This window comes from Girardinichthys multiradiatus, chromosome 1, assembly GCF_021462225.1.
Source record: "Girardinichthys multiradiatus isolate DD_20200921_A chromosome 1, DD_fGirMul_XY1, whole genome shotgun sequence".
Lineage (NCBI taxonomy): Eukaryota > Metazoa > Chordata > Actinopteri > Cyprinodontiformes > Goodeidae > Girardinichthys > Girardinichthys multiradiatus.
Window position 1 is genome coordinate 28,208,085 of NC_061794.1, and position 13,333 is coordinate 28,221,417.

Sequence of the window (13,333 nt, forward strand, 5' to 3'; positions counted from 1 at the left end):
TATGAAATCAAGTAAAACAATGTCAAGTTATTTGTGGTACCATAACTGACTTTTAATTACCTCCACAGCACCCAAAGGTCACTTGTTCTTCAGCAAATGTTCATTAACATTAAATATAACTTCATAAAAAAGAAAACCAGAAACCATAAGAGTTAATTTTTTTGTGAATCAGAATAGCTTTAAACATTTAATCTTACAGGTGAGATACTGACGTGTTACAACAAACAATGCTCAGATCTCTTAAATAAAAATCGAGGCCCAGGATGATAAACTGGTCTATGTCTTTGTGTGGTTTTATCATTCTGTGTTTTACTTCAGCCACGCTATCACACCTGTGATTAGCCTTCCATGACACCTCAAAACTGTTACGTAAAACAATCTGTTTTTCTGTAAAGCTAAAATAAGATACACAGGTAAAACAAACAAAACCATATTAATGAAACTGTCAGTTGTTAAAATGAGGTCAGATGGAAATGTACGAATTCTACACTTTGCCACATTGCTAAATTTTTCCTATGCAAGAACATATCTCAATAACTCCCCTGACTTTGGGAAAAGTATTATGTGGTCTGACCAGATAAAAAAAAAAAAACATTTTGGAAAGTCCATATCCTGGTACATGTGGCATAAAACATTTCAGAAAAAGAATATCCTGTTATCAAACATGTCTAACATGGTAGAGGTGGTGTGATGGTCTAGAGCTGCTTTGCTGTTGCAAGACCTGGAGAATTAATTAATGGAACCATAAATTCTAATCTCTTCTAGTAAAATGCGGAAAGAGAAGGTCTGCCCTTCTGTTTGTAACATTAAACTCAAATGAACTTGGTTTAATTAGAAGAACAAAGATCTTAAGCACACCAGCAGGTCCACCTCTGGATTGCTTATTAAAAAACAAAAAAACAAAAAACTGGCCTACTTAAAGTTTGGACTTAAATCCAATTGACATACTGTGGCATGACCTTAAACAAGGAATTTATTTTTGAAATCCTCAAATGAATTAAATCAATTCTGCAAAGAAGGGTAGGCAAATTTCCCTTCATAAAAATTAAACGAGTCATTGTAAGTTACTGTAAATGTTTGATGGCAGGAGTTGCTGCCAATAGTAGCACAACCAGATTTTAAGTTTAGAGGGCAATTACTTTTTCAAATAGTGCAAGATTGGTCTTGATTATTTTTTTCCTTAATAACTCAAAACAAATTTTATTTTTGTTTTTATCCAGTGTATCTTATTAAAATTTGTTTGATGATCTCAAATATTTATGTATGACTAAAAAGCAAATATTAAAAAAACATGTTACGGAGCAAATACTTTTTCCCCAGGACTATTCCAGTTAACAAACAATTATATAAAACTTTCAGTCATGTTATTGTCATAAAATCGGAGGTTATCTGATGACAATGCCATTCTCATCTGGTTCCAGAAAAGGGGTTGAGCTCTTGGGTTTCTCGGCCAGGACAACACAGACTTCCTGCACAGTCTCTTTCTCAATTGAAGGTACTTCAGTTTCGGAAACATTTCATCCAACAGAACAAGCACAGCTGCATCAACCTTAAATAGAAAGTTTCAGAAATAATTTAGGGTTATGAAAAGATGACGACATCCACACAGCATCAAAAAACTGAAAAAAATACCTTCTCATCAAGAAGCCTCTGCTGAACCATGAAGAAAGCCTGTCGGATCACACCATTGACCATCTCGGTTCCATTTGCACTCCTAGACAGTACAAACACTGTCTTCACACTGCTGTGGACAGCACTGTGTAGATTATCAATACATGAAAGCCCAGGTATCCAGTCCCTCTCTTCCAAGCAGAGAGAAAATCTTCTGTGGCCAGTGGTTTCCAAATTTACAGTCAGCTCATTGTACACCCAGTCCCTCACAGCAGGATTCCTGGTGTCAAACACAACAAAAGCATCATAGTGATGATCTGAATCACTACCAGGCAGCTGAGAGTAGCCTTTAAGTCCTGCCCAGAGCACCTGCAAGCAATACCACACATCCCAGCCATAGAGATGCTTTAGCAGAGGAAGAGCAGTAAATGTCACAGCTAAGAAGGAAGAGATGAGGAAGGCTAAGCTCCCATATATGTCCTGGCAGGAATGTTGGTCTATGGACAGAAGAATCACACCTTGTTGAGACTCTGGGTATTCACAGCGTACTCGGGTTGTCAGATAAGGAATGTTTACTGTAGTAGTCCGCAAGTATACAGCAAACCATGAAGTATTACAGTCACATTTAAATGGGTTCTCGTGCAGGGTGAGTTTCTGAAGGGAACTGCCCTTTTGAAAAGGCGCAGGGAGATGCTGATGGTTCAACTCCTTGATCTGATTGTGACTGAGGTACAGATTCTGCAAAGACTCTGCTTTGTTGAAGAAATTGTCAGGAATTGAGGTAAGATGATTGTGACTCAGGTCCAGAAAAGAAAAATGGGTTCCAAATTTTATTTCTTGCGGAACCAAATTATTCAGGGAGTTGTGGCTCAGGTCCAGGTGACATAAATTGCTCAGAGATGAAATGTTTTGCCAAGGAAAATTCTTCAGAGAATTGCTTCTGATGCAGAGGCTCTGAAGGCTCACTGGGAGGTTAAGCAGCACTTCTGCTTTGACTGACTTCAGGTTATTGCTGGAGATGTCCAAGAATTTCAACTTTGTTAGGTTCTGAAAAAAATGGGTGTATGTGTTGTAGTCACCATTCCACATGATGTCCAGATGATTACCATTGAAGTAGAGATACTGCAAGGATCTGCTGATCAACCTTTGATCTATCCGCATCCCGATGCCATTGTTAGCCAGACTCAGTACTTCCAGGTTAGTCAGATTTTGTAGAAACTCAAAACGATGGCCCATGCCTCTCATCTTGAAGTGAAAGTCATTGTTACTGACATCTAATACTTTCAGTGTGGATTGAAGTTCATTAAAAGCATCTTTGTGATAGAGATCAAGCCTATTGAAGGACATATTAAGAAAGGCTAAATTTTTCATGTTGTTAAACTGCCCACCCTTCAATGTCTGACTCATGTAGTTGTAAGAAAGGTCTAAACAAACTGCATTTTCCATGCCTAAAAATACTTTTTCATTAAGCGATAAGATGTCATTTTGAGAAAGGTCAAACGTTAGCTTACGCCAACAATACTTCTTTTTAAAGTTCAATAGGGATGGAATTTGACACTCATTGCCTTCCATTACTTCTGGCACATTTGACCAGATGTTGCTTCTAGTTGTTGCTTCTCTGTCTGTTATGAAAGGAGTTGCATCTCGGAAAAGACCTGGATACAAATTCTGGTTCTGGCAGCTGCCTATTGCCACAGTTCCAGAGGATACAGAACAGCATGGAAGGAAATTCAGCATGTTTTGGGAGAGGTCTATTGCGGTGAGAGACGGTAGCTGCTTCAGGGTCGTCAAATTGCATGAACTAATAAAGTTCATTCTCAGTTCTAGTTTTTTTAGATTTTTGAGTTGAGACAGAATGTCAAAACCTTCTTTTGAAATTGTATGGAAAAAGTTTCCACTTAGCAAGAGATTTTCCAGACCAGATATGTTGCCAATATATGGAGAGAGATCCAGTTTTCTAAAAGTCTTGAGTGGTTCATAGTTATAGATAAGGCTAATCCAAGTGAGGCCTGTCAGCTCTCCGAAAAAGGTGCCATTTTGTATAGCAAATGCCAGGAGATTGTCAGAAATGTCCAGTCCCTTTAAATTCTTTAATGGTCTAAAAAGGCCATCTGGAAATGTTTTTAGAGAATTCCCCCTTAAGCTCAGAAAAGTGATGGAGCTGTTTTCAGAATACAGTGAGTTTGGATGTAGTTGGAGAGGGCGATTTTGTGGGCAAGGAAAGCAGGGTCTCGCTGCATGGTCACAACGCTGACAATTCCACTCCAAATTCAGATACTCAAGGGCTGTCAGGTTGGCAAATGCTCCTTGTAGGACCTCTGTCATTGCATTCTCCCTTAAATCCAGTGCCTTCAGCGAGGGTGGCAGTTCTTTAGGGACAGCAGTTACATTATCATACCCTAATGTAAGATTTTTGAGTTTAGGTAGCTCTTTAAAAATAGTTGCATTTATGTAAAAAGACTGGTTGCAGGGGTTGGCGTAAAAGCAGTTCTTGGAAAGTAGCAGAATCTCAAGATTTGGAGCATTTAAAGGGGCAAATATATTGAAGATACAATTGTACTGTAAATCAAGAAACAGCAAGTTTTTAGGCAATAAGGGTATAGATGTAAGGCTGTTTCCTGACAGATGCAGAGATGTAAGATTTCTAAGGCACTTGAAGGCATAGGGCTCAATTTCCATTTTGCACCCTTGCTGCTCGGGGGGTCTCAGTTGACCTGGTCGACAATTGCCTATTATTTTTAAAATATTTAGGTTTGGGACACCCGCAAAAGCATGGTTCCTCACTGTCTGTAGCTTAGTGCCGCTCAAATCGATTGACAGCACAGAAGTAGCCTTAATGATTGGGACGTCCTTGATAGGTCTGTCAGAGCAGTCCACTGTGGTGGAATTCACATCAGCGTCACATGGAAAAAAATGGATATTGATTGTGTTTCCGTATATCAGAAGCTGAGTCACAATGAGTAGAACGTTCTCCGGAGCCTGAAAACGTGAACCAAATTTCAATCATCTATGACTATGAAAATAATTTAGGAGCATGCTATTTCATCTAATGACGTTTATCAATTTTATTTCCTTTCTTAAAATTAAACTTTTCTGTGACTTAATGTTTGTCAGTGGTAAACACTATATTTCGAAGAATAGAAAATTAATGTCACTTACCATATCAGATTAAGGACAGATCTTAAATTAACAGCTTGAGAGAAATTTAGCAATCTTTATCCCACTTGAAGAGAACACAGTGTGAGTGGTCCAAACGTGTTCACAGTAAAATGAAACGATGAATGCAGAAGTGAAAGCATTTGGTCAAATATGCAGCAGTCTGATGCAAAACATGTGACATAAAACAGATTAGTGAGGAACATAGATTGCAGATTGAACTCAGGTAATTTAAAATAAAATAAAAAACTTAATTAAACTTTGTTTGATGAAATAACCTTTTAGAATATATGGTAAACATATTTTTTAGATACTTGCTTTGAAGAACTATAGAGGTAATTTTCCAATGCTGACTTTCTCCTGTCTTGACATCTGGGGCAACAACAATAATAAACAATATTTTGGGGGCACCTAGACACCTAAAACCTAAATGGTTATATCTCGTACTATTTTGCTGTTCGTAGATAACCAAATAAATACCTACAGCTGAAGGTACAGTTACATACACTGTAGAGAAGATGCATAACCTCGTTCTCATTGTCTGACATTCAATCAGTCAACATTTTCTGTTTTAAGCTAAAATTGTATTCAGCCTATTTCAAATTTGCATACATTTCCTTATAATATTTGGTAGAATTACCATATGACTTTGGTCTAACATTTGAGTACTCTTGCATGAGCTTCTCTCAATAGTTTGCTAAAATTTTTGCCCATTACTCCTAAACAAACACTTTCCCATCTGCCCACGTTTTGACTGGGACTGAGATCAGGGCTCCGAAACATCAACCTTGTGGTCCTCAATTCACCTTGTAACAAATTTAAGTGGATTCTTGTCCATTTGAAAGAACAATACGTGCCCAGGTTTTACCTACTAATGTCTTGAGATGTTGCTTCAAGACTTTCACATAATGTTCTTTCCTCTCGATGCCTCATCTCTCTCTTGATAGCTAGATATTCCCATGTTTTTTTTTTTACTTTCATTTAACTGTTTGGACGGATGAATGTGGTATCTTCAAGCATCTGGATGTTGTACCCAAGGTTGAACCAGATTTGCTGTCAATAATGGGGGTCAATTATTTTCTTCTTGTAATCTAGCCTGATTTTTTTTGGCTTTTCCACCATTTCACACAAGAAAAAACTATAATTGAAATGGTCACCCACAGGGGTGCCAGCATTTAACTCAAATGCTATGAATTAACCTATCAGAAGCTTACAATGTCACCATATCATCACCAGACCTTCTCCAAATTGTTTTAAAGTTTGTTAACAATGTATGAAAAATTCGATTTGAAGAAAACAACAAAAATTACTCTCTTTATTCTGGTGTTTCGCAAATAAAATTTGTTTTGGTAATCCTAACTGACCTAAAACAGGAAATTGTTTATCTATTTTAATGTCAGACAGTAAGACTAGAAGGTCACGTCTTTTTATGCAGGTATGTAAACCTCTGGTTTCGAATGTACATGAGCACTGCATCTTTGTAGTAGTTCCCCCTAAAAGGTAACATTTTGTCCAGGGTGACATATACTGACACACAAATGTGGTGAAAACAACACCAGACACTATTACAGGTGGGAAAATGTACCACTTCCCTAACTGCTTCTAAAAATTCTTACTCAATCTAAACTTATTGACACGCATTAGTGCAGGAAGTTGGTGGCAGCTAGGCCTTTTGTGGTGGTTCACAGATGTAGCAACTTAACTAGAAACTGTCCAGACTGCCCACACAAACAATGTATTTGTCCATAAAGAGAGATAACACAAATCTGGTTAGCAGAAGAACTTGTATAGATGTGGACAAAGATAAAAGAAAATAACACTACTGCCACTAAGTCTCTACGCCCTGTTTACATACAGTTTATGAGATCAGATTTTTACAGTCAACATGAGCAAAAATAATACATTAATTTAGGGCTTTTAGCAATTTATTCGAAAAGTTATTTTCCAGGTTTGAATGATTAAACAACATACAACAGTAATGATTATTAAAAACTTTAGGGTGGATTTACTCTAATCCATACAGGGTTAGAGTTCTACATACAGGATCAAAAATAGACAATTAAGACCAAAATTATTCATACCCATGGCTGATTTACATTTCTAATTATTTTCATTCAACCACGTCCTAACTCTGGCTGGGCCTATCCAAAACATTAATATTGCTTCCAGTCAGATGAAACCTGCTGATTAGGCAAAATGTTACATTAAATGTTACGTTAAACCTAAAACTGCCAGGGTTACAAATAATTTTGGGCTTATCACTATCTGTATCTTTTAATAAACGGTGCTGAATGTTCATCTTGACTGGCACATTAACTTCTTGTTGATCCTGACGACAGAGTGCAGATGTACATCTCTTTCTGCAGGCATAAAAAGGACTTCTTGATGGCTCTTATTGGATTTACTAATGGTCCGTACCATAGAAAAATCCAAGGAACTTGTTGAAGATTATACCTGAAATTAAACTTGCAGATTTACACATGGCAAAAATCTTTTGGAGACATTTCTAAAATGTAGATTACAAGATCAGCAATTCAAACAACAGTACCAGTTATTTATATTGGTTATAACTTTGCTAATGTCCAGAGGAAGACTCAGACTGTTCCTTTCAGATAATAAATGATGTTCAAGTACAATCAGGATTCACCAGATCTCAAGCCTGCTATTAAATGGAAACTATTAGAACACCAGTGTCATTGTCCTCTGTAATTCAATTCAATTCAATTCAGTTCAATTCAATTTGATTCAATTCAATTCAATTCCATATTATTGAATTTCCTAACTATCGAACAGTGCAGTCAGATTCAGTTATTTATTCAAATTGGTTAAAAAGTTTTTCTATTTAAGGAAACCCAGCAGATTGCATCGAGTCAGAGATTTGTAGCAGTGACTCTTCCTGGATGAGCATGTAGAGACAGTGTGACAGTCACTGGTGTTGACTTTGCAGCAATCCCTCATACTGAGCATGCATGTAGCAACAGCGGAGAGGAAAAACTCCTTTTGAACAGGAAGAAACCTCCAGCAGAACCAGACTCAGTGTGAGCGGCCATCTGCCACGACCGACTGGGGGTTTGAGAGAACAGAGACACAAAAAGAACACAGAAGCACTGATCCAGGACTACTTTCTATAGGAAGGAAAAGTGAAATGTTAATGGATGTAGCTCCTTTAGTGGTTTTATCTAGGAAGAAAAAACAGATAAACTCTGAGCCAGTTTTCAAGTTTAGAGTTTAAGAAAGAGCCCATACAGTTAGTCACAGTAAAAACTCAGTCAGTAGCTTTGTCTAGGAGAAAAATAGGGGTAAACACCGAAAGACAGGGCCAAATGTATCATCGGTAGGTGAGCATTAAGTTGTTGGCAGCAGAAGCTTGGACAATGCCCCCCTCCAAGAAGGTGTCACAGGTAGATACAGAGTTAAGCCAGGTGTAGCTTCTAGGAAGAGAAAAGAGAGAGAACATAAAATTGGAGAGTGGTATGAGAATGTAGCAGAGAGAGTGAAAGTGGTCATTATGTCCTCCAGCAGCCTAAGCCTATATCAGCATAACTAAAGATATAGCTCAGGATAACCTAAGCCACTCTAACTATAAGCTTTATCAAAAAGGAAAGTTTTAAGCCTAGCCTTAAAAGTAGACAGGGTGTCTGCCTCACTGACTAAAGCTGGGAGCTGGTTCCACAGGAGAGGAACCTGATAACTAAAGGATCTGCCTCCCATTCTACTTCCCATTCTATTTATCTTGCTCTCGGTGGAAGACACACACGTTTTCTCTCCCTCCCTCCCTGCTGATCCCTGCTCCTGCATTTTGCCTGTATTTTTCTCAGAGCCTTGCTTTGCATATCCTCCAAACTTGTGAATTATGGATTTGGTCAGCTGGACTCTCAACGTAATTGATAAATCTTTTTTTTTTTCAGAAGCAGTCGAAGATGGTGTACCTGCAGTGCTTTGAGTGTCTCGTTACTGAAAAGCGCTATATAAATAAACTTACCTTACCTTACCGTACCTGACTACGATGCATGTCGCGGACGTAGAAAATATGTACATATTTGGACTTTTGATAACAGGATTTCTGCTCTTTGGAGTTGGTGGTTACTTGGCTTATCGAGTGATTCGCAAAACGTAGGTGGCTGTTTAAAGCGTTTCAAAGCTTCCTGCGATGTTAGATGGAGTCTGTAGAGCGATCAACACTCAAACTGAAATGTTAAGAGAGCAGAATCGCAAGCTGGACACGATTCTTAAACAGAATCGCAGCCTGGCAGCGGTTGAACTCAGAGGTTAAAGGATATGATCTTGGAGAAGTTTTACGCTCCAGCTCTGCGGAAAATACCAGAAATTTGGCTATTTGGATTCACAATTGAGAAACACCAGTAAAACTCTTAAGGTGGTTGGAAATTCACAACTGCCTGAACCACAACATCTATTGTTTTTCTAAAGCTGTCGCCCCAATGTGGCCTTGGCAATTTCTGCTAACTGGCTATCAACAAAATATCTCCTGGATGTTATATAAACCCGACACTCTTCCCCAGCACTCCCCTACCAGCTGTGTGCTGATAGGACTATGCGGCCGATTGATAAAACGTCCACCTCTCTTCTCAAGGACAATGGCGCTTCTATCAGTGTTGACCATCTAATTTTTTCAAACACACTCAGACTTATATAAATTCGCAACCCTCAAGATTTCACCGTACCCTTGCTGAATCTTTACTTATGTATGTTGCTTACCCCTGCTGAGGTTTTTGGTACTATTTCAGACTCTATTCTGCTAAGAATAGAGTCTGAAATATGAATTATTTTCCCTCCTATCTTACTTTACCTAAATGTGTCATTTCATTACTTTTCATAGATTTTCAAATTTCTTAGAAGGATTTCCAGCAAAAGCCAAATATTATTAGTATTTGAAATTTTTATTACAGCTGTTTTTACACCAATGACCAGAGATTTTTAGATTTCTTAGAAGAATTGTATTACAACAATTTCATACCAGTGAAAGCCAAACATTATTAGTATTTAAAAAGTTTGGACCAACCAGCAGGGGCGTTTTTAGGGTCTCAAAACAGCCCAAAACAGCCCAAATCCAAAGTATTTAGATTTCAGTAAGACAAATTATAGGTAATATAAAATTTAAATAATATAGGACATATTGTACAGTTCTCTGTCTCGACTGGTTTTAGACTGAATGTAAATTATTGTGAGTAAAACAAAAAAGGTTTGCAATAATTTTACTTTTTAGTTTTGTTAGAAGCTGAATGAAGGACAAGGAGAAACAGTTTAGTCCTGATGAAAAACCATTTTGCTGAAGCAAATAATGACATTTTGAGGTATTTAGAAAAAAACCTAATCTGAATTTTTGCTGACAAAAGTTTTTCTTAAACTCAGAGATGTTTACTATGGGCCAGATAAATTGCTACATTGTCTTTATTCTTATGTTTCAAAAAAAGAAAGTGGTATAAAGTTGATTTTCCTAAATCTTAGTCAAATGGTAAAATCCTAAAACACATTTATTTTATTATGCCAAGAGCTTTGGATACATTGTTCCTTCTTTTATGAACCTGTTCTCTTTTAGCACCATCTTTTCAGTCCTTCATTCCACTTCTGAAGAAATTTGGCCTGCCAAAAATAATAAAAGAAACATTTTTCAACACAGTCTTTTGTTCTGCACTGAGCATGTGAGACATTAGTGCAGTTCTTACTATTAAACACTTTGAGAGGAAAGGGTGTTAAGTTGTGGAGTTTAAAATATAGCATAGAGCCTCATCCTGGACCTTATCAGTACTAATATTACAGTTATTAATAACTGTGTACATATGGTATGTATGTCTCACCTTCAGTAAAACTGTATCCTTGATTAGTTTAGTTTATATTATATTACATGTGTAATTCAGAAAAATAAAATAGTTAACTAACCAATGGTCCACCTGTAGTAAATTGGTATGATTTATTTCTTAATTATGATTCATCTTTAAACCCAGAGCTGCATGTTTAGAATCAGCACAGAATATATGAAAGAGAAGAGGGAGGCTTACTTTTGTACTTTCTACTATGTCTTTCTGGAACCAGGAGATATTTTCCTGGTTTATTGAGCAACACTTTTTTCTGTCTACATGTAGAACTGGACTATAGGACTGGCTGCAGCAATGAGATGCAATGTGTTCAGCTACGTTAGGATTAAATGCTTTTATTTTCACTGAATTAAAGGACCAGATATTTTCACATTATGATGCAAATCCGGCTAGAAGGAGGTTGCTACTGTTTTCTATCACAGACGGATCATTTAACTTCACCTGAGGCTCAGGTGAAAGTTCGTCATCATGACCCTGAAGATGCTCATTAGAGTGAACCTCCACCTCATGTCTTGCTGGCTGAATCAGTGATTAGCTGTAACTTACAATTAGCCCATTCCAAGTCAGCATTCAGGTTTTACCGCCCAACTTCAGCCCGGGTTATACCGCTCGACGTCCACCTGTGAGCACACGCTTCTAAATTTCTTCTATCAAGATGTCCGGGGCTATTCAGAAAACTTCCGGGGCTTCTGCCTACCAGTGACCCAGCTTCTCTCCTTAGACTTCAGTGAGTGCCCATGACTGTTACTATTTGAATGATGGGACTAAAGCTGCCTCATACTAGCGACCTCAAGGATTATTATTATCATCTTTCTTCTAGCACAGGATAAATTCCTTACCACAAAGGACTTAATTAGCAAATTACCTCTTTTAGAAAGATTGTATTAGAACCAGCTCTTACCAGTAAACCCTCAAAGATTATTAATGTCATTTGATTTGTTTTTCTGTGTTTGATTTTCTGTATCATTGTAATGTCTTTCCTCGTGTACAGCGCTTTGAGTGCCTTGTTACCGAAAAGCGCTATATAAATAAACTTGACTTGACTAGAGACTCTAGGAACCACAAGTAAACCTGCAGTCTGAGAATGAAGTGCTCTGTTAGGAATGTATGGAACAATCAGATCTCTGATGTATGATGGAGCTAGATCATTAAGGGCTTTATATGTGAGGAGGAGAATTTTAAATTCTATTTTGGATTTAACAGGGAGCCAATGAAGGGAAGCTAAAGTAGGGGAAATATGATCTCTCTTTTTAATTTTCATCAGAACTCCTGCTGCAGCATTTTGAATCAGCTGAAGACTTTTAACTGCATTTTGTGGACATCCTGATAGTAAGGAATTACAATAGTCCAGCCTTAAGGTAACAAATGCATGGACTAGTTTTTCAGCGTCACTCCTGGATAGGATATTTCTAATTTTGGCAATGTTCTGGAGGTGAAAGAAGGAAATCCTAGAAACCTGTTTAATATGGGATTTAAATGACATGTCCTGGTCAAAAATATCACCAAGGTTTTTAACTTTATTATCGGAGGTCAATTTAATGCCATCCAGGTTAAGTGATTGACTAAGCAGTTTCTTTTCTAAAGACTCCAGTCCAAAGACGACAACTTCTGTCTTGTCTGAATTTAGAAGCAAAACATTTAAAGTCATCCAAGTTTTTATATCTTCAAGACATGCTTGTAGTCTATCTAACTGGTTGGGCTCATCAGGATTTATGGATAAGTAAAGCTGAGTATCATCAGCGTAACATTGAAAATTTATCCTATGCTGCCTGATAATTTGACCTATTGGAAGCATACAGGGGTTGGACAATGAAACTGAAACACCTGTCATTTTAGTGTGGGAGGTTTCATGGCTAAATTGGACCAGCCTGGTAGCCAGTCTTCATTGATTGCACATTGCACCAGTAAGAGCAGAGTGTGAAGGTTCAATTAGCAGGGTAAGAGCACAGTTTTGCTCAAAATATTGAAATGCACACAACATTATGTTATGGGTAACATACCAGAGTTCAAAAGAGGACAAATTGTTGGTGCACGTCTTGCTGGCGCATCTGTGACCAAAACAGCAAGTCTTTGTGATGTATCAAGAGCCACGGTATCCAGGGTAATGTCAGCATACCACCAAGAAGGCTGAACCACATCCAACAGGATTAACTGTGGACGCAAGAGGAAGATGTCTGAAAGGGATGTTCGGGTGCTAACCCGGATTGTATCCAAAAAACATAAAACCACGGCTGCCCAAATCACGGCAGAATTAAATGTGCACCTCAACTCTCCTGTTTCCACCAGAACTGTCCGTCAGGAGCTCCACAGGGTCAATATACACGGCAGGCTGCTATAGCCAAACCTTTGGTCACTCTTGCCGTTGCCAAACGTCGGTTTCAATGGTGCAAGGAGCGCAAATCTTGGGCTGTGGACAATGTGAAACATGCATTGTTCTCTGATGAGTCCACCTTTACTGTTTTCCCCACATCTGGGAGAGTTACGGTGTGGAGAAGCCCCAAAGAAGCGTACCTCCCAGACTGTTGCATGCCCAGAATGAAGCATGGGGGTGGATGAGTGATGGTTTGGGCTGCCATATCATGGCATTCCCTTGACCCAATACTTGTGCTAGATGGGCGCGTCACTGCTAAGGACTACCAAACCATTCTTGAGGACCATGTGCATCCAATGGTTCAAACATTGTATCCTGAAGGCGGTGCCGTGTATCAGGATGACAATGCACCAATACACAC

General features: G+C 38.2%; 1 protein-coding gene across 1 annotated transcript; it reads right to left on the reverse strand.

Moving 5' to 3' along the window:
* Positions 1-152: 152 nt before the first annotated feature.
* On the reverse strand, positions 153-8,779 carry tlr9 (toll-like receptor 9). Its single transcript, XM_047360462.1, has 4 exons — positions 8,765-8,779; positions 3,203-4,590; positions 1,633-2,944; positions 153-1,549 (listed from the first exon to the last, which is right to left on the reverse strand). Exons 1-4 carry the CDS (start codon positions 8,777-8,779, stop codon positions 1,343-1,345), a joined length of 2,922 nt encoding a protein of 973 aa, XP_047216418.1. The 3' UTR covers positions 153-1,342.
* Positions 8,780-13,333: the final 4,554 nt, after the last annotated feature.